Source organism: Salvelinus fontinalis, chromosome 4 (genome assembly GCF_029448725.1).
Source record: "Salvelinus fontinalis isolate EN_2023a chromosome 4, ASM2944872v1, whole genome shotgun sequence".
In the NCBI taxonomy this organism is placed as follows: Eukaryota; Metazoa; Chordata; class Actinopteri; order Salmoniformes; family Salmonidae; genus Salvelinus; species Salvelinus fontinalis.
Window position 1 is genome coordinate 83,443,100 of NC_074668.1, and position 22,500 is coordinate 83,465,599.

Below are 22,500 nucleotides of genomic sequence, written 5' to 3' on the forward strand. Positions count from 1 at the left end.
ATATGGTATGGGGATAATATGGTATGTGAGGTTCCTCAGTATGGTGATAATATGGTATTGTGAGGTTCCTCAGTATGGTGATAATATGGAATTGTGAGGTTCCTCAGTATGGTGATAATATGGTATTGTGAGGTTCCTCAGTATGGTGATAATATGGAATTGTGAGGTTCCTCAGTATGGTGATAATATGGTATTGTGAGGTTCCTGAGTATGGTGATAATATGGTATTGTGAGGTTCCTCAGTATGGTGATAATATGGTATGGTGATAATATGGTATGGTGAGGTCTCTCAGTATGGTGATAATATGGTGTGGTGATAATATGGTATGGTGGTAATATGGTGTGATGATAATATGGTATGGTGAGGTCTCTCAGTATGGTGATAATATGGTGTGGTGATAATATGGTATGGTATCTCCTCTCCTCTATCTATTGTAACATATACCCTCTCCTCTATACTATTGTAACATATACCCTCTCCTCTATACTATTGTAACATATTCCCTCTCCTCTATACTATTGTAACATATACCCTCTCCTCTATACTATTGTAACATATACCCTCACCTCTATACTATTCTAATATATACCCTCTCCTCTCCTCTATACTATTGTAACATATTTCCTCTCCTCTATACTATTGTAACATATACCCTCACCTCTATACTACTGTAACATATACCCTCTCCTCTCCTCTATACTATTCTAACATATTCCCTCTCCTCTATACTATTCTAACATATACCCTCTCCTCTCCTCTAGACTATTGTAACATATACCCTCTCCTCTATACTATTGTAACATATACCCTCTCCTCTATACTATTCTAACATATACCCTCTCCTCTATACTATTCTAACATATACCCTCTCCTCTCCTCTATACTATTGTAACATATACCCTCTCCTCTATACTATTGTAACATATACCCTCTCCTCTATACTATTGTAACATATACCCTCTCCTCTCCTCTATACTATTCTAACATATTCCCTCTCCTCTATACTATTCTAACATATACCCTCTCCTCTATACTATTGTAACATATACCCTCTCCTCTATACTATTCTAACATATACCCTCTCCTCTCCTCTATACTATTGTAACATATTCCCTCTCCTCTATACTATTGTAACATATACCCTCTCCTCAATACTATTCTAACATATACCCTCTCCTCTTGACTATTCTAACATATACCCTCTCCTCTATACTATTGTAACATATACCCTCTCCTCAATACTATTCTAACATATACCCTCTCCTCTTGACTATTCTAACATATACCCTCTCCTCTATACTATTGTAACATATACCCTCTCCTCTAGACTATTGTAACATATACCCTCTCCTCTATACTATTGTAACGTATACCCTCTCCTCTATACTATTGTAACGTATACCCTCTCCTCTATACTATTGTAACATATACCCTCTCCTCTATACTATTGTAACATATACCCTCTCCTCTCCTCTAGACTATTGTAACATATACCCTCTCCTCTATACTATTGTAACATATACCCTCTCCTCTATACTATTGTAACATATACCCTCTCCTCTATACTATTGTAACGTATACCCTCTCCTCTATACTATTGTAACATATACCCTCTCCTCTATACTATTGTAACATATACCCTGTCCTCTACACTATTGTAACGTATACCCTCTCCTCTATACTATTCTAACATATACCCTCTCCTCTATACTATTCTAACATATACCCTCTCCTCTCCTCTATACTATTGTAACATATACCCTCTCCTCTATACTATTCTAACATATACCCTCTCCTCTATACTATTCTAACATATACCCTCTCCTCTATACTATTGTAACATATACCCTCTCCTCTATACTATTGTAACATATACCCTCTCCTCTATACTATTCTAACATACACCCTGTCCTGTAGCTGGTCTGTACCGCTCGGTGCAGGCCCATCGCAGCCAGTCTCGTAGAGAGGGCAGTGCCCTACAGCAGGACCCTGGACCTCTGTATGACTTTAACCTGGACGAGGATCTGGAGCTGGACGAGGAGACCATGGAGGCCATGTTCGGTCAGGACCTGGCCAGCGACACTGACATCCTGGGCATGTGGATCCCAGAGGTACTGGACTGGCCAACATGGGTGTGTGTGAGTGCAGCCAGGGGTTTGCTGCTTCCTTTTCCTCGCCTTAAACTAACGAAGGGTCTTCGTCTTGACTTCCGCGTCGCTAAACCGTCTCACTCTTAGTTGGGAGACTGAAGTGGAAGTTTAGGATTTAGACTCTAACCAGCTAACTTTCCCTCACACACTCATTCACTTGGTGCTGTAAATGCTAACTGTCTGCTGAGAGAGGTTGAGGCTTACTCACTATCGCTCGCACGCGCACACACACACACACACACACACACACACACACTCACACACACACACACACACACACACAGACACACACACACACATTGCATCATGCTCTGCCACTGACTGCCCATGGCGGTGATGTCTGTCGTTAGCCTAACTAGAGATGCAGTGGATGGGATGTCAGTGGAGTTTGCTAGTAAACCAGGTGGAACGCTAGCATGCTAATGGTGATTACAGTGGGTGGCATTGATCATCAAGTCTTGTTGCTTGTGGTTAATTCATGGCTAATCACCTTGTTGCTATGGTATCAGGTTGTCTATACTGCTGTCATACTCACCTGTCTCTTGAAGTCTGTTAGTGGCGTCATGCTATTGATGTCCTAGATTATAACTGACTTTGTGTTTATGTCTCTGTGTGTCCCCTCCCTGTCTCCGTGTCCCCTCCCTCCCTGTCTCCGTGTCCCCTCCCTCCCTGTCTCCGTGTCCCGTCCCTGTCTCCGTGTCCCCTCCCTCCCTGTCTCCGTGTCCCCTCCCTCCCTGTCTCCGTGTCCCCTCCCTCCCTGTCTCCGTGTCCCCTCCCTCCCTGTCTCCGTGTCCCCTCCCTCCCTGTCTCCGTGTCCCCTCCCTTCCTGTCTCTCTGTCCCCTCCCTACCTGTCTCCGTGTCCCCTCCCTACCTGTCTCCGTGTCCCCTCCCTGTCTCCGTGTCCCCTCCCTGTCTCCGTGTCCCCTCCCTGTCTCCGTGTCCCCTCCCTGTCTCCGTGTCCCCTGGCAGCATGTGTGTGAGACAGAGGAACGAGACGAGGTGGTAGTATGTGAGTTGTGTGAGGCGAGCGTTGCCAACTTCAACCAGCACATGAAGAAGAGCCACCCTGGCTGCGGGCGCAGTGCCAACCGACAGGGTTACCGGAGCAACGGGTCCTACGTAGACGGATGGTTCGGGGGGGAGTGCGGCAGCGGTAACCCGTACTACCTCCTCTGTGGTAGCTGCCGGGACAAACACCTGGCGGTTAAGAGTAAAACCACAGTCCCCGTGCCGGAGAGGTCAGTGGCGGACAGAAGGTGACACGCCAGGTTTTAATTACACACTATGACTACGTACAACTAAAACGTAAGTTTCAATACACACTGTGTAACAGTGACAAGACGACGATGTAATCACTAACACGTGTTGTGGTCCATGTTCAGATATAAGGGACTGGCCCCGGACCTCTTGGGGAAGCAGGACTGTGTCTATGAAGGTACCGGTTCTGATTAAACATGATGATTCACTTGTTCCAGAGGTTCTTGTCCCTGATCATATGAATGACTGGTTCCACTGCAGCTTTATGGCTGATAGTATGACTGGTTCCACTGCAGCTTTATGGCTGATAATATGACTGGTCCACTGCAGCTTTATGGCTGATAGTATGACTGGTTCCACTACAGCTTTATGGCTGATAGTATGACTGGTTCCACTGCAGATGTATGACTGGTCCACTGCAGATATATGGCTGATAGTATGACTGGTCCACTGCAGATATATGGCTGATAGTATGACTGGTCCACTGCAACTTTATGGCTGATAGTATGACTGGTTCCACTGCAGCTTTATGGCTGATAGTATGACTGGTCCACTGCAGCTTTATGGCTGATAGTATGACTGGTCCACTGCAGCTTTATGGCTGATAGTATGACTGGTTCCACTGCAGCTTTATGGCTGATAGTATGCCTGGTCCACTGCAGCTTTATGGCTGATAGTATGACTGTTCCACTGCAGCTTTATGGCTGATAGTATGACTGGTTCCACTGCAGATTTATGGCTGATAGTATGACTGGTCCACTGCAGCTTTATGGCTGATAGTATGACTGGTTCTACTGCAGCTGTATGGCTGATAGTATGACGGGTGCACTGCAACTTTATGGCTGATAGTATGACTGGTGCACTGCAGCTTTATGGCTGATAGTATGACTGGTTCCACTGCAGCTTTATGGCTGATAGTATGACTGGTCCACTGCAGCTTTATGGCTGATAGTATGACTGGTGCACTGCAGCTTTATGGCTGATAGTATGACTGGTTCCACTGCAGCTTTATGGCTGATAGTATGACTGGTCCACTGCAGCTTTATGGCTGATAGTATGACTGGTTCCACTGCAGCGTTATGGCTGATAGTATGACTGGCTCCACTGCAGCTTTGTGGCTGATAGTATGACTGGTGCACTGCAACTTTATGGCTGATAGTATGACTGGTGCACTGCAGCTTTATGGCTGATAGTATGACTGTGTTATTCTCTATAACCACATGGCTGATAGTATGACTGTTATTCTCTGTAACCACATGGCTGATAGTATGACTGTTATTCTCTGTAACCACATGGCTGATAGTTTGACTGTTATTATGTATAAACACATGGCTGATAGTATGACTGTTATTCTCTATAACAACATGGCTGATAGTATGACTGTTATTCTCTGTAACAACATGGCTGATGGTATGACTGTTATTTTCTGTAACCACATGGCTGATAGTATGACTGTTATTCTCTATAACCACGTGGCTGATAGTATGACTGTTATTCTCTGTAACCACATGGCTGATAGTATGACTGTTATTCTCTATAACCACATGGCTGATAGTATGACTGTTATTCAGTATAACCACATGGCTGATAGTATGACTGGTATTCTCTGTAACCACATGGCTGATAGTATGACTGTTATTCTGTATAACCACATGGCTGATAGTATGACTGTTATTCTCTGTAACCACATGGCTGATAGTATGACTGTTATTCTCTATATCCACATGGCTGATAGTATGACTGTTATTCTCTGTAACCACATGGCTGATAGTATGACTGTTATTCTCTATATCCACATGGCTGATAGTATGACTGTTATTCTCTGTAACCACATGGCTGATAGTATGACTGTTATTCTCTATAAACACATGGCTGATAGTATGACTGTTATTCTCTGTAACCACATGGCTGATAGTATGACTGTTATTCTCTGTAACCACATGGCTGATAGTATGACTGTTATTCTCTGTAACCACATGGCTGATAGTATGACTGTGTTATTCTCTGTAACCACATTGCTGATGGTATGACTGTTATTCTCTATAACCACATGGCTGATAGTATGCCTGTTATTCTCTGTAACCACATGGCTGATAGTATGCCTGTTATTCTCTATAACCACATGGCTGATAGTATGACTGTTATTCTCTGTAACCCTTTCAGAGGAATGGGACATGCTGGATGTTGATGAGGATGAGAGGTTAACTGGGGAGGAGGAGTTTGAGCTGCTGGCGGGACCGTTGGGTCTGAGTGAGCGCCGGGTCGTCCCGGAGGCCGTCCAGTTCCCCGACAGTGACCCCCTGGGGGCGTCCGTAGCCATGGTGACCGCCACCAACAGCATGGAGGAGACTCTGCTGCAGATAGGTGAGAGGGCTGAGAAACACACACACACACATACACACACACACACACACACACACACACACACACACACACACACACACACACACACACACACACACACAGAGAGAGACTCTGCTGCAGATAGGTGAGGGGCTGAGAAACACACACACACACACACACACACACACACACACACACACACACACACACACACACACACACACACACACACACACACACACACACACACACACACACACACACAGAGACCCGGCTGCAGATAGGTGAGGCCGTGAAACAGAACTGGGTTTTAATAAACGTCTGTGTTTATGTTCTACCCAAAGAATTCAAGTTATTTAACCAGAAAGTCCATTTAGCAACAATAGTGGATTTTGGTAAAGTAGGAATGGTGAGATGTGTACGGTCCTCTCTGTAATGTGGGTGAGATGTGTACGGTCCTCTCTGTAATGTGGGTGAGATGTGTACGGTCCTCTCTGTAATGTGAGTGGGTGAGATGTGTACGGTCCTCTCTGTAATGTGGGTGAGATGTGTACGGTCCTCTCTGTAATGTGGGTGAGATGTGTGCGGTCCTCTCTGTAATGTGGGTGAGATGTGTGCGGTCCTCTCTGTAATGTGGGTGGTTTAGATGTGTACGGTCCTCTCTGTAATGTGGTTGAGATGTGTACGGTCCTCTCTGTAATGTGGGTGAGATGTGTACGGTCCTCTCTGTAATGTGGGTGAGATGTGTATGGTCCTCTCTAATGTGGGTGAGATGTGTATGGTCCTCTCTGTAATGTGGGTGAGATGTGTTTGGTCCTCTCTGTAATGTGGGTGGTTGAGATGTGTATGGTCCTCTCTGTAATGTGGGTGAGATGTGTCCGGTCCTCTCTGTAATGTGGGTGGTTGAGATGTGTACGGTCCTCTCTGTAATGTGGGTGGTTTAGATGTGTACGGTCCTCTCTGTAATGTGGATGAGATGTGTCCGGTCCTCTCTGTAATGTGGGTGAGATGTGTACGGTCCTCTCTGTAATGTGGGTGGTTGAGATGTGTACGGTCCTCTCTGTAATGTGGGTGGTTGAGATGTGTACGGTCCTCTCTGTAATGTGGGTGAGATGTGTCCGGTCCTCTCTGTAATGTGGGTGGTGAGATGTGTACGGTCCTCTCTGTAATGTGGGTGAGATGTGTACGGTCCTCTTGTAATGTGGGTGGGTGAGATGTGTACGGTCCTCTCTGTAATGTGGGTGAGATGTGTCCGGTCCTCTCTGTAATGTGGGTGGGTGAGATGTGTACGGTCCTCTCTGTAATGTGGGTGGTTGAGATGTGTACGGTCCTCTCTGTAATGTGGGTGAGATGTGTACGGTCCTCTCTGTAATGTGGGTGGTTGAGATGTGTACGGTCCTCTCTGTAATGTGGGTGAGATGTGTACGGTCCTCTCTGTAATGTGGGTGGGTGAGATGTGTCCGGTCCTCTCTGTAATGTGGTCGAGATGTGTACGGTCCTCTCTGTAATGTGGGTGAGATGTGTACGGTCCTCTCTGTAATGTGGGTGAGATGTGTACGGTCCTCTCTTTAATGTGGGTGGTTTAGATGTGTACGGTCCTCTCTGTAATGTGGGTGGTTGAGATGTGTACGGTCCTCTCTGTAATGTGGGTGGGTGAGATGTGTACGGTCCTCTCTGTAATGTGGGTGGGTGAGATGTGTACGGTCCTCTCTGTAATGTGGGTGGGTGAGATGTGTACGGTCCTCTCTGTAATGTGAGTGGGTGAGATGTGTACGGTCCTCTCTGTAATGTGGGTGGGTGAGATGTGTACGGTCCTCTCTGTAATGTGGGTGAGATGTGTACGGTCCTCTCTGTAATGTGGGTGAGATGTGTACGGTCCTCTCTGTAATGTGGGTGAGATGTGTACGGTCCTCTCTGTAATGTGGTTGAGATGTGTACGGTCCTCTGTAATGTGGGTGAGATGTGTCCGGTCCTCTCTGTAATGTGGGTGAGATGTGTACGGTCCTCTCTGTAATGTGGGTGAGATGTGTACGGTCCTCTCTGTAATGTGGGTGAGATGTGTACGGTCCTCTCTGTAATGTGGGTGAGATGTGTACGGTCCTCTCTGTAATGTGGGTGAGATGTGTACGGCCCTCTCTGTAATGTGGGTGGTTGAGATGTGTACGGTCCTCTCTGTAATGTGGGTGAGATGTGTCCGGTCCTCTCTGTAATGTGGGTGAGATGTGTACGGTCCTCTCTGTAATGTGGGTGAGATGTGTACGGTCCTCTCTGTAATGTGGGTGAGATGTGTACGGTCCTCTCTGTAATGTGGGTGAGATGTGTCCGGTCCTCTCTGTAATGTGGGTGAGATGTGTACGGTCCTCTCTGTAATGTGGGTGAGATGTGTCCGGTCCTCTCTGTAATGTGGGTGAGATGTGTACGGTCCTCTCTGTAATATGGGTGAGATGTGTACGGTCCTCTCTGTAATGTGGTTGAGATGTGTCCGGTCCTCTCTGTAATGTGGGTGAGATGTGTACGGTCCTCTCTGTAATGTGGGTGAGATGTGTACGGTCCTCTCTGTAATGTGGGTGGGTGAGATGTGTCCGGTCCTCTCTGTAATGTGGGTGAGATGTGTACGGTCCTCTCTGTAATATGGGTGAGATGTGTACGGCCCTCTCTGTAATGTGGGTGGTTTAGATGTGTACGGTCCCCTCTGTAATGTGGGTGAGATGTGTACGGTCCTCTCTGTAATGTGGGTGAGATGTGTCCGGTCCTCTCTGTAATGTGGGTGAGATGTGTCCGGTCCTCTCTGTAATGTGGGTAGTTCAGTGTTCACCTGTTATATGTCCATGTTGTGGGGTTGTAATTCTACGTCAGCTTCAACAGGTGTGTGTTTCCCAGGCTGCCAGGGCGCAGTGGAGAACAGCTCCTCAGCCAGGGGGACTCTGGGTGAACAGGCCGCAGCGCTGGACAACCCCCATGACAGGGTCATGGCTCTGAGGAGAGTGACCTCAGCAGCGCAGGTTCTCCTGGCCAGGACCATGGTGATGAGAGCCCTGTCTCTACTCTCTGTCAGGTGGGTCTGTCTGTAGACTAGGTGGAGACTAGGTGGAGACTAGGTGTAGGACTGTCTGTAGACTAGGTGGAGACTAGGTGGAGACTAGGTGGAGACTGGGTGTAGACTAGGTGGAGACTAGGTGTAGACTAGGTGTAGACTAGGTGGAGACTGTCTGTAGACTAGGTGGAGACTAGGTGGAGACTAGGTGGAGACTAGGTGTAGGACTGTCTGTAGACTAGGTGGAGACTAGGTGTATGACTGTCTGTAGACTAGGTGGAGACTAGGTGGAGACTAGGTGTAGGACTGTCTGTAGACTAGGTGGAGACTAGGTGTAGACTAGGTGGAGACTGGGTGTAGACTAGGTGGAGACTAGGTGGAGACTAGGTGGAGACTAGGTGTAGACTAGGTGGAGACTGGGTGTAGACTAGGTGGAGACTAGGTGGAGACTAGGTGGAGACTAGGTGGAGACTGGGTGTAGACTAGGTGGAGACTAGGTGGAGACTAGGTGTAGGACTGTCTGTAGACTAGGTGGAGACTAGGTGTAGGACTGTCTGTAGACTAGGTGGAGACTAGGTGTAGGACTGTCTGTAGACTAGGTGGAGACTAGGTGTAGGACTGTCTGTAGACTAGGTGGAGACTAGGTGGAGGACTGTCTGTAGACTAGGTGGAGACTAGGTGGAGGACTGTCTGTAGACTAGGTGTGTGTACATTTACATTTACATTTAAGTCATTTAGCAGACGCTCTTATCCAGAGCGACTTACAAAGTGTATACACTGAGTTTACAAAACATTAGGAACACCTTCCCCCTTTTGTCCTCAGAACAGCCTCAATTCGTTGGGTCATGGACTCTACAAGGTGTCTAAAGCGTTCCACAGGGATGCTGACCCATGTTGACTCCAATGCTTCCCACAGTTGTGTCAAGTTGGCTGGATGTCCTTTGGGTTGTGGACCATTCTTGATACACACAGGAAACTATTGAGCATGGAAAACCCAGCAGCATTGCAGTTCTTGACACAAACCGGTGCACCTGGCACCTACTACCATACACTGTTCAAAGACACTTAAATATTTTGTCATTTCCATTCGCCCTCTGAATGGCACACATACACAATCCATGTCTCAATTGTCTCAAGTCTTAAAAATCCTTCTTTAACCTGTCTCCTCCCCTTCATCTACACTGATTGAAGAAGCGATTTAACAAGTTACATCAATAAGGGACCATAGCTTTCACCTGGTCAGTCTATGTCATGGAAAGAGCAGGTGTTCCTAATGTTTTGTACACTCAGTGTATGTGACTACTGCAGCTCAGGCTTTCTGTCAAGTAGGACAAGCATTCTGTCTGTCTGTCCTTGCTCTCTGTCAGGTAGGACAAGCTGTCTGCAGTGGAGAATTTTATGCTCTTGCTCTCTGTCTGTCTCTGTCTCTCTCTGTCTCGTTGGTGTCTCTCTGTCTCTGTCTCTGTCTGTCTCTCTGTCTGTCTCTGGCTCTCTCTCTCTGTCTCTGTCTCTCTCTCTCTCTCTGTCTCTCTCTGGCTCTCTCTCTCTGTCTGTCTCTGGCTCTCTCTCTCTGTCTCGTTGGTGTCTCTCTCTCTGTCTCTCTCTGTCTCTGGCTCTCTCTCTCTCTCTGTCTGTCTCTGTCTCCCTGGTGTCTTTCTGTCTCTCTGGCTCTCTCTCTCTCTGTGTCTCTCTCTCTCTCTGTCTCTCTCTCTCTGACTCTCTCTCTCTCTCTGTCTGTCTCTGTCTCCCTGGTGTCTTTCTGTCTCTCTGTCTCTCTCTCTCTCTCCATTCATCTCATTTTCCACTGTGTTTAGTTGGTGTCAGTGTATAAGGGTGAACTGCATTGCAAGTACTGTATGTTTATGTGTATGGCCTCTCTCTCCCCTCCTCTCGCCCCCTTTCTCTCTCTCTCGCTCCCCCTTCTCTCTCTCTCGCTCCCCCTTTCTCTCTCTCCCCTCCTCTCTCTCCCTTCTCTCTCTCTCTCTCCCTCCCTTCTCGCTCCCCCTTTCTCTCTCTCTCTCCCTCCCCTCTCACTCCCCCTTTCTCTCTCTATCTCCCCTCCTCTCTCCCCCTTTCTCTCTCTCCCCTCCTCTCTCTCCCTTTCTCTCTCTCCCCTCCTCTCTCTCTCTCCCCTCTCGCTCCCACTTTCTCTCTCTCTCTCCCCTCCTCTCTCTTATCCCCTCTCTCTCATCCCCTCTCTCTCTCTCATCCCCTCTCCCTCCCCTCTCTCTCTCCCTCCCCTATCCCTCCCCTCCTCTCTCTCTCTCCCTCCCCTCTCCCTCCCCTCCTCTCTCTCTCTCCCTCCCCTCTCCCTCCCCTCCTCTCTCTCCCTCCCTCCCCTCTCTCTCTCCCTCCCCTCTCGCTCCCCCTTTCTCTCTCTCCCCCTTTCTCTCTCTCTCCCCTCCCCTCTCGCTCCCCCTTTCTCTATTTCTCTCCCATCTGTCCCTCCCCTCTCTCTCAGTGGTTCTAGCTGCAGCCTGGCAGCAGGGTTGGAGTCTCTTGGTCTGACAGACATCAGGACCCTAGTCAGACTGATGTGTCTGGCTGCAGCAGGGCGAGCCGGCCTCTCCACCAGCCCTACGGCTGGATCAGGGGCCTCAGAGCGGCCCCGCGGGGCCACCAAGGCCAGTAAGCCTATCTCCTGTCTGGCCTATCTCAGTACGGCTGTGGGTTGTCTGGCCTCCAACAGCCCCAACGCTGCCAAGCTGCTGGTCCAGCTCTGCACACAGGTAACGGCAGATACACGACTCAGACTCACACAAAGATGGTAGAATGGAAGAGGAAGTTACCAGTTCTCCACTCAACAACTTTCAACAAGACAGGAAGTTCAAGTCAGCACAACCTTAGTCCTCAGCACCAGACTTATGCAATACTTTACAAGACCTATACAAATCACATTTTCATTGGTCACATGCACACTTTTCAGTTTTAAATTAACACACAGCTTAGTGTAAAGCCTATTTTTTTTCTTGCATATTTCCCAGAGGGCCTTACCTTTCGAGTGAATTGTAGTTACCAGCCAAGACTGTATTTGTTATTGACAGAGACAGAGATTGTTGCAGTCATTTTTATTTATTTTTGTCCTGTGGGTTTCATCAAGCCAGATCATTAAAACAAAAATGTTCAACACAATACAACAAGTATTTAACGAGGCCTTATTTTGAGGGCTTAGTTTGACACTAATACACTAGCCTGAAACTCATTGTTTTCAGGTCTGGAAGTCACGTTATGATGGTTGGCAAGGTGATGTGTAATTCCTATTGGAATCCAGCCTATTGGAATCCAGCCTATTGGAATCCAGCCTATTGGAATCCAGCCTATTGGAATCCAGCCTATTGGAATCCAGCCTATTGGAATCCAGCCTATTGGAATCCAGCCTATTGGAATCCAGCCTATTGGAATCCAGCCTATTGGAATCCAGCCTATTGGAATCCAGCCTATTGGAATCCAGCCTATTGGAATCCAGCCTATTGGAATCCAGCCTATTGGAATCCAGCCTATTGGAATCCAGCCTATTGGAATCCAGCCTATTGGAATCCAGCCTATTGGAATCCAGCCTATTGGAATCCAGCCTATTGGAATCCAGCCTATTGGAATCCAGCCTATTGGAATCCAGCCTATTGGAATCCAGCCTATTGGAATCCAGCCTATTGGAATCCAGCCTATTGGAATCCAGCCTATTGGAATCCAGCCTATTGGAATCCAGCCTATTGGAATCCAGCCTATTGGAATCCAGCCTATTGGAATCCAGCCTATTGGAATCCAGCCTATTGGAATCCAGCCTATTGGAATCCAGCCTATTGGAATCCAGCCTATTGGAATCCAGCCTATTGGAATCCAGCCTATTGGAATCCAGCCTATTGGAATCCAGCCTATTGGAATCCAGCCTATTGGAATCCAGCCTATTGGAATCCAGCCTATTGGAATCCAGCCTATTGGAATCCAGCCTATTGGAATCCAGCCTATTGGAATCCAGCCTATTGGAATCCAGCCTATTGGAATCCAGAGTGAAGATATTCCACATTTACATGTTTATTCTCCCGTAACCTACATTCAGATTGACTGCTGGGTTGGGAAGAATAAGATATGAGACTACCTAAACCATCTATACTGGAACAACCATTTCAGTAACGGCTGCAATAACTACAAAGTAACGGATTGGATTAGTTGATAAAAATCTATGTTATTCATATTTGAGTAGCATAAAATGAATGAATCAATCGATGTACTACATGTAAAAACATAGATATTGATGAACAATTCTAAAAATCAACCTGCAATAGAGCATGCTGGGAAATATGATAATGATGGGCGTGGTTTTAATTTAACACTGGTTTTAATTTAACACTGGTTATTAACACCAACACTGGGGTTATTTTAGACCAATTAGAGTTGATTTAACACTGGTTATTAACACCAACACTGGGGTTATTTTAGACCAATTAGAGTTCATTTAACACTGGTTATTAACACCGACACTGGGGTTATTTTAGACCAATTAGTGTTAATTTAACACCTGAATCAATACTAGAAATGTTACATTGAAAGTCAACACTAGGTAACACTGGCCAATACAGCCGGTGTTCAATACAGCCGGTGTTCAATACAGCCGGTGTTCAATACAGCCGGTGTACAATACAGCCGGTGTACAATACAGCAGGTGTTCAATACAGCAGGTGTTCAATACAGCCGGTGTTCAATACAGCCGGTGTTCAATACAGCCGGTGTTCAATACAGCCGGTGTTCAATACAGCCGGTGTACAATACAGCCGGTGTACAATACAGCCGGTGTTCAATACAGCCGGTGTTCAATACAGCCGGTGTACAATACAGCCGGTGTTCAATACAGCCGGTGTTCAATACAGCCGGCGTTCAATACAGCCGGCGTTCAATACAGCCGGCGTACAATACAGCCGGCGTTCAATACAGCCGGTGTACAATACAGCCGGTGTTCAATACAGCCGGTGTACCTCTTGATCCAATAACTTCCTTCCTTCTCCTTCCACTATCTCTCCACTAATACTCACCGCTGCCTCCTGTAATCAAAGGCTGGTCCTCATTAACTATCTCTCCACTAATACTCACCTCTGCCTCCTGTATCAAAAGGCTGGTCCTCATTAACTATCTCTCCACTAATACTGACCTCTGCCTCCTGTATCAAAAGGCTGGTCCTCATTAACTATCTCTCCACTAATACTCACCGCTGCCTCCTGTAATCAAAGGCTGGTCCTCATTAACTATCTCTCCACTAATACTCACCTCTGCCTCCTGTATCAAAAGGCTGGTCCTCATTAACTATCTCTCCACTAATACTCACCGCTGCCTCCTGTATCAAAAGGCTGGTCCTCATTAACTATCTCTCCACTAATACTCACCTCTGCCTCCTGTATCAAAAGGCTGGTCCTCATTAACTATCTCTCCACTAATACTCACCGCTGCCTCCTGTATCAAAAGGCTGGTCCTCATTAACTATCTCTCCACTAATACTCACCGCTGCCTCCTGTATCAAAAGGCTGGTCCTCATTAACTATCTCTCCACTAATACTCACCTCTGCCTCCTGTATCAAAAGCCTGGTCCTCATTAAAGTCCCGTAGATCAATTCCTTATTCCTGTTTGATTGACAAAGCCCTAGTACACAAGCTTCCGTATAAAATAATGATTGGTTAACTCTTGAGTTCCTTCTGGTCTCCACCATTTTAGGTAAATACTCCTTTAGTGCAAGTGCCCCCCCCATTGTTGGAATAACTCCCAACATTCCTTGCTTCTTGATTGCCTGCTTCCGATAGGTCAGTTTAGGTCTCTGGTGTTGAAATTGTTTGTTTTGAGGTTGTTTATTATCTATTTTATTTTAATTGGAATATAAATTGTTCTTCCTGTTGTGAGAAACCGTCTGTCTCTAGAACCTGTATATCTATCTGTCTCTAGAACCTGTATATCTATCTGTCTCTAGAACCTGTATATCTATCTGTCTCTAGAACCTGTATATCTATCTGTCTCTAGAACCTGTATATCTATCCGTCTCTAGAACCTGTATATCTATCCGTCTCTAGAACCTGTATATCTATCTGTCTCTAGAACCTGTATATCTATCTGTTTCTAGAACCTGTGTATCTATCCGTCTCTAGAACCTGTATATCTATCTGTCTCTAGAACATGTATATCTATCTGTCTCTAGAACCTGTATATCTATCCGTCTCTAGAACCTGTATATCTATCCGTCTCTAGAACCTGTATATCTATCCGTCTCTAGAACCTGTATATCTATCTGTCTCTAGAACCTGTATATCTATCTGTCTCTAGAACCTGTATATCTATCCCTTTCTAGAACCTGTATATCTATCCGTCTCTAGAACCTGTATATCTATCCGTCTCTAGAACCTGTATATCTATCTGTCTCTAGAACCTGTATATCTATCCGTCTCTAGAACCTGTATATCTATCTGTCTCTAGAACCTGTATATCTATCTGTCTCTAGAACATGTATATCTATCCCTTTCTAGAACCTGTATATCTATCCGTCTCTAGAACCTGTATATCTATCTGTCTCTAGAACCTATATATCTATCCGTCTCTAGAACCTGTATATCTATCTGTCTCTAGAACCTATATATCTATCCGTCTCTAGAACCTGTATATCTATCCCTTTCTAGAACCTGTATATCTATCTGTCTTTAGAACCTGTATATCTATCTGTCTCTAGAACCTGTATATCTATCCCTTTCTAGAACCTGTATATCTATCCGTCTCTAGAACCTGTATATCTATCCGTCTCTAGAACCTGACGACCATAGACGACTCCCGTTCAGCGTGTTAGGGTTCCTCTGACTGATCTAGAACCTGTATATCTATCCGTCTCTAGAACCTGATCTCGGCGGCAACGGGGATGAACCTGACGACGGTAGACGACCCCGTCCAGAGGAAGTTCCTCCCCAGCTTCCTGAGGGGCGTGGCCGAGGAGAACAAGCTTGTGACGTCACCCAATTTCGTGGTCACCCAGGCCCTCGTGGCCCTACTCGCTGATAAAGGGGCCCGGCTGAGACCCAACTATGACAAGACTGACGTGGAGAAGAGAGGTTCGTAAGACCTGGAGTCGGCTACTGTGGTCGTCAGAGATTTCTAGGCATTGCGTTATCGTCATACGTTGTCTGTCATCGACATGTCATTATGCCGTATCGTCATATTCAATAGAGTTTTGTAACTGACTATGTCCGTTTTGTTTGTAAAATTGCATTATGGGATGAACAAAGATATTTCTCAGCTCATTTAGAATGTTTAATTTAAGAAATGGTTGAAACGGGGGGACAGGGGGGGGGCAGTGATTGTAGATTTGTAGTCGCCTCGTATTTTCAGATTGTCTGCATGGATGTAGCTACTAGCTAATGTTAGCAGTTTGTGCTAGCCTCCATAGTGCCCAATGCTAGTTGTCATTATCACCGTAGTGTTTTGGACCAGGCATTGTGTTATATTATAATTAACATCCTCTCATCTCTTCCCCCAAATCACTCACCGTTCCTTCTTCCACCCCTTTTGTTTTCGTTCCAGCAGGTTTAATTGCACATTTGTATACCCATCCTTCCTATAATCCCACTGCTGTAGGACCGCTGGAGCTGGCCAACGCGCTGGCTGCTTGCTGCCTGTCTTCCCGTCTGTCCTCGGGACACCGGCAGTGGGCCGCTCAGCAGCTGGTCCGCACGCTGGCCGCTCACGACAGAGACAACCAGAGCCGGCCTCAAACCTTCGCCGACATGGCGGGTGACCTGCGCAAGTGCTCTTCTGTGAAGTTGGAGGCTCACCAGAGCAGGGTGAGTACCGGAGGGGTTAGGGTGAGTACCGGAGGGGTTAGGGTGGAGGGGTTAGGGTGAGTACCGGAGGGGTTAGGGTGGAGGGGTTAGGGTGGAGGGTGAGTACCGGAGGGGTTAGGGTGGAGGGTTAGGGTGAGTACCGGAGGGGTTAGGGTGAGTACCGGAGGGGTTAGGGTGGAGGGGTTAGGGTGAGTACTGGAGGGGTTAGGGTGAGTACCGGAGGGGTTAGGGTGAGTACCGGAGGGGTTAGGGTGGAGGGGTTAGGGTGAGTACTGGAGGGGTAGAGGGTTGTTAGGATTCAGACCTTTGCCGACATGGTGGGTGACCTGGTCAAGTGCTCTTCCGTCACGTCGGAGGCTCAACAGAGCAGAGAGTTCTGTGTGTCTACTGGTATAGAATACACTGTGTAGGGTAGTAGAACCCTCTAGTTCTGTGTGTCTACTGGTATAGAATACACTGTGTAGGGTAGTAGAACCCTCTCTAGTTCTGTGTGTCTACTGGTATAGAATACACTGTGTAGGGTAGTAGAACCCTCTCTAGTTCTGTGTGTCTACTGGTATAGAATACACTGTGTAGGGTAGTAGAACCTTCTAGTTCTGTGTGTCTACTGGTATAGAATACACTGTGTAGGGTAGTAGAACCCTCTAGTTCTGTGTGTCTACTGGTATAGAATACACTGTGTAGGGTAGTAGAACCCTCTAGTTCTGTGTGTCTACTGGTATAGAATACACTGTGTAGGGTAGTAGAACCCTCTAGTTCTGTGTGTCTACTGGTATAGAATACACTGTGTAGGGTAGTAGAACCCTCTAGTTCTGTGTGTCTACTGGTATAGAATACACTGTGTAGGGTAGTAGAACACTCTAGTTCTGTGTGTCTACTGGTATAGAATACACTGTGTAGGGTAGTAGAACCAGAGATATAGAACCCTCTAGTTCTGTTTGTCTACTGGTATAGAATACACTGTGTAGGGTAGTAGAACCCTCTAGTTCTATGTGTCTACTGGTATAGAATACACTGTGTAGGGTAGTAGAACCCTCTAGTTCTGTGTGTCTACTGGTATAGAATACACTGTGTAGGGTAGTAGAACCCTCTAGTTCTGTGTGTCTACTGGTATAGAATACACTGTGTAGGGTAGTAGAACCAGAGATATAGAACCCTCTAGTTCTGTGTGTCTACTGGTATAGAATACACTGTGTAGGGTAGTAGAACCAGGGAAATAGAACCCTCTAGTTCTATGTGTCTACTGGTATAGAATACACTGTGTAGGGTAGTAGAACCCTCTAGTTCTGTGTGTCTACTGGTATAGAATACACTGCGTAGGGTAGTAGAACCCTCTAGTTCTGTGTGTCTACTGGTATAGAATACACTGCGTAGGGTAGTAGAACCAGGGAAATAGAACCCTCTAGTTCTGTGTGCAGCGCCACCTTGAAGTCTTTCTTGCCGGTGTCAAGGTTGCTCAAACTGTGTGACATGACTTTTGTAGAAGAGCCACTCTGACCCCATTAGTAGAATAGTCCCTTCCCCCTCCTCTCATGTTCCTAATCTCTCTGTCTGTCCGTCCATTCGTCTCCATTTGTTCCTGAATTTAACTGATTCATTAATGAACGTTCCCTGACTCCCTCCTCCTCGTCCCTCCCAGAGCAGCTCATCATCTGTTACTTCCTGAATTAGTCTGCAGCCTGTACTCCCTCTCTACTCCCCTCTCTACTCCCCCCTCTACTCCCCTCTCTACTCCCTCTCTACTCCCCTCATGAGGGTATCTATCTAACAACAAATCAGCTGTGGGAATGTTTTAAGTTGAACTTTTATGGCTGTGGCCCTGTTGGTTTTCTCTTCCATCTGATCATTAACCCACCTGGTGTCTGGGGTCTAAATCAGTCCCTGATCATTAACCCACCTGGTGTCTGGGGTCTAAATCAGTCCCTGATCATTAACCCACCTGGTGTCTGGGGTCTAAATCAGGCCCTGATCATTAACCCACCTGGTGTCTGGGGTCTAAATCAGGCCCTGATCATTAACCCACCTGGTGTCTGGGGTCTAAATCAGTCCCTGATCATTAACCCACCTGGTGTCTGGGGTCTAAATCGGTCCCTGATCATTAACCCACCTGGTGTCTGGGGTCTAAATCAGTCCCTGATCATTAACCCACCTGGTGTCTGGGGTCTAAATCAGTCCTTGATCATTAACCCACCTGGTGTCTGAGGTCTAAATCAGTCCCTGATCATTAACCCACCTGGTGTCTGAGGTCCAAATCAGTCCCTGATCATTAACCCACCTGGTGTCTGAGGTCTAAATCAGTCCCTGATCATTAACCCACCTGGTGTCTGGGGTCTAAATCAGTCCCTGATCATTAACCCACCTGGTGTCTGGGGTCTAAATCAGTCCGTGATCATTAACCCACATGGTGTCTGGGGTCTAAATCAGTCCCTGATCATTAACCCACCTGGTGTCTGGGGTCTAAATCAGTCCCTGATCATTAACCCACCTGGTGTCTGGGGTCTAAATCAGTCCCTGATCATTAACCCACCTGGTGTCTGAGGGACAATGGAAATAAATGCTTCGAGGTCAGAGTTGAGTTTGAAGGGTCTAGAAGATGGGTGACTTGAAGGTCGTTCATGGCAGCGCTCTTACTTCTGATACTGTTAGATTTTAACCGAGGGTCGTTTCATGTGTCGTCCCAGGTGATGTCCCTGTATTGTTGATAACCGAGGGTCGTTTTATGTGTCATCCCAGGTGATGTCCCTGTATTGTTGATAACCGAGGGTCGTTTTATGTGTCGTCCCAGGTGATGTCCCTGTCTTGTTGATAACCGAGGGTCGTTTTATGTGTGGTCCCAGGTGATGTCACTGTCTTGTTGATAACCGAGGGTCGTTTTATGTGTCGTCCCAGGTGATGTCCCTGGCTTGTTGATAACCGAGGGTCGTTTTATGTGTCGTCCCAGGTGATGTCCCTGTATTGTTGATAACCAAGGGTCGTTTTATGTGTGGTCCCAGGTGATGTCCCTGTATTGTTGATAACCAAGGGTCGTTTTATGTGTGGTCCCAGGTGATGTCCCTGTATTGTTGATAACCGAGGGTCGTTTTATGTGTCGTCCCAGGTGATGACCCTGTCTTGTTGATAACCGAGGGTCGTTTTATGTGTCGTCCCAGGTGATGTCCCTGTATTGTTGATAATCGAGGGTCGTTTTATGTTTGGTCCCAGGTGATGTCCCTGTATTGTTGATAACCGAGGGTCGTTTTATGTGTTGTCCCAGGTGATGTCCCTGTATTGTTGATAACCGAGGGTCGTTTTATGTGTGGTCCCAGGTGATGTCCCTGTCTTGTTGATAACCGAGGGTCGTTTTATGTGTGGTCCCAGGTGATGTCCCTGTATTGTTGATAACCGAGGGTCGTTTTATGTGTGGTCCCAGGTGATGTCCCTGTCTTGTTGATAACCGAGGGTCGTTTTATGTGTCGTCCCAGGTGATGTCCCTGTCTTGTTGATAACCAAGGGTCGTTTTATGTGTGGTCCCAGGTGATGTCCCTGTATTGTTGATAACCGAGGGTCGTTTTATGTGTGGTCCCAGGTGATGTCCCTGTCTTGTTGATAACCGAGGGTCGTTTTATGTGTCGTCCCAGGTGATGTCCCTGTATTGTTGATAACCGAGGGTCGTTTTATGTGTGGTCCCAGGTGATGTCCCTGTATTGTTGATAATCGAGGGTCGTTTTATGTTTGGTCCCAGGTGATGTCCCTGTATTGTTGATAACCGAGGGTCGTTTCATGTGTTGTCCCAGGTGATGTCCCTGTATTGTTGATAACCGAGGGTCGTTTTATGTGTCGGCCCAGGTGATGTCCCTGTATTGTTGATAACCGAGGGTCATTTTATGTGTGGTCCCAGGTGATGTCCCTGTATTGTTGATAACCGACGGTCGTTTTATGTGTCGTCCCAGGTGATGTCCCTGTCTTGTTGATAACCGAGGGTCGTTTTATGTGTCGTCCCAGGTGATGTCCCTGTATTGTTGATAACCGAGGGTCGTTTTATGTGTCGTCCCAGGTGATGTCCCTGTATTGTTGATAACCGAGGGTCGTTTTATGTGTCGTCCCAGGTGATGTCCCTGTCTTGTTGATAACCAAGGGTCGTTTTATGTGTGGTCCCAGGTGATGTCCCTGTATTGTTGATAACCGAGGGTCGTTTTATGTGTGGTCCCAGGTGATGTCCCTGTCTTGTTGATAACCGAGGGTCGTTTTATGTGTCGTCCCAGGTGATGTCCCTGTATTGTTGATAACCGAGGGTCGTTTTATGTGTGGTCCCAGGTGATGTCCCTGTCTTGTTGATAACCGAGGGTCGTTTTATGTGTGGTCCCAGGTGATGTCCCTGTATTGTTGATAACCGAGGGTCGTTTTATGTGTGGTCCCAGGTGATACCCCTGCCTTGTTGATAACCGAGGGTGGTTCTATGTGTCGTCCCAGGTGATGTCCCTGTATTGTTGATAATCGAGGGTCGTTTTATGTTTGGTCCCAGGTGATGTCCCTGTATTGTTGATAACCGAGGGTCGTTTTATGTGTTGTCCCAGGTGATGTCCCTGTCTTGTTGATAACCGAGGGTCGTTTTATGTGTGGTCCCAGGTGATACCCCTGCCTTGTTGATAACCGAGGGTGGTTCTATGTGTGGTCTCAGGTGATGTCCCTGTATTGTTGATAACCGAGGGTCGTTTTCGTCTATCTATCTATCTAGTTCGTCTATCTAGGCCTCGTAAAGTGTTAATGAAGACTTTGTTATAATGTGTGATAAAGTTTGACTGTGTGTTTAGATAAATGAGAATCCTTATGTGTTGCATAATACAGGCCTTATAGAGGGTTTATGAAGACCTTATTTAAACATAAATATATATATATTACATTTGTTTTCCCTTTTATTTAACTAGGTCAGTCAGTTAAGAACAAATTCTTATTTAAAATAACGGCCAAACCCTGACGACGCTGGGCCAATTGTGCACCGCCCCACGGGATAAATGAGCATCCTTATGTGTTGCGTAACACAGGCCTTATAGAGGGTTTATGAAGACCTTATGAAGGGTTATGGATGCTTCGTTACGCCATGTGAAACGTGGTGTGTTTTCTCCAGGTGATCACGTGTGGTTGGTGCAGTAGGAAAGGCCTGCTGGCCACCAGCGGTAACGATGGAACAGTCCGGGTGTGGAGCGTTACTCAGAACCAGTACACCCTCCAGCTGACCTGCGTCTTCAACAGAACGTAAGCAGCACCTCTCACCTCTGACCTCTCACCTCTGGAGACATGCTTAATATGCAATAAAACACTTCATTTGCTCTTTTTTAACCAAAACACAGACTAGCTTTCAGTCTACTACAGACTTCTGTACTTACTGTGATGTGATATTACTGTGACTGTGATGTGATATTACTGTGACTGTGATGTGATATTACTGTGACTGTGATGTGATATTACTGTGACTGTGATGTGATATTACTGTGACTGTGATGTGATATTACTGTGACTGTGATGTGATATTACTGTGATGTGATATGATATTACTGTGACTGTGATGTGATGTGATGTGATATTACTGTGACTGTGATGTGATATTACTGTGACTATGATGTGATATTACTGTGACTATGATGTGATGTGATATTACTGTGACTGTGATGTGATATTACTGTGACTGTGATGTGATATGATTTTACTGTGACTGTGTTGTGATATTACTGTGACTGTGATGTGATATTACTGTGACTGTGATGTGATATTACTGTGACTATGATGTGATATTACTGTGACTATGATGTGATGTGATATTACTGTGACTGTGATGTGATATGATTTTACTGTGACTGTGATGTGATATGATATTACTGTGACTGTGATGTGATATTACTGTGACTGTGATGTGATATTACTGTGACTATGATGT

General features: G+C 46.4%; 1 protein-coding gene across 1 annotated transcript in view; it reads left to right on the forward strand.

Annotated features, from left to right (window-relative positions):
- Nucleotides 1–22,500, forward strand: part of LOC129852940 (probable E3 ubiquitin-protein ligase HERC1) — a 180,100-nt gene that overhangs the window by 16,728 nt on the left and 140,872 nt on the right. The window contains exons 7-15 of the mRNA XM_055918539.1: nucleotides 1,919–2,133; nucleotides 3,122–3,390; nucleotides 3,535–3,587; nucleotides 5,573–5,773; nucleotides 8,633–8,807; nucleotides 11,248–11,515; nucleotides 15,647–15,860; nucleotides 16,384–16,589; nucleotides 21,694–21,821. Coding sequence (XP_055774514.1) covers nucleotides 1,919–2,133; nucleotides 3,122–3,390; nucleotides 3,535–3,587; nucleotides 5,573–5,773; nucleotides 8,633–8,807; nucleotides 11,248–11,515; nucleotides 15,647–15,860; nucleotides 16,384–16,589; nucleotides 21,694–21,821 — 1,729 coding nt within the window. The remainder of the gene's footprint in view (nucleotides 1–1,918; nucleotides 2,134–3,121; nucleotides 3,391–3,534; nucleotides 3,588–5,572; nucleotides 5,774–8,632; nucleotides 8,808–11,247; nucleotides 11,516–15,646; nucleotides 15,861–16,383; nucleotides 16,590–21,693; nucleotides 21,822–22,500) is intronic.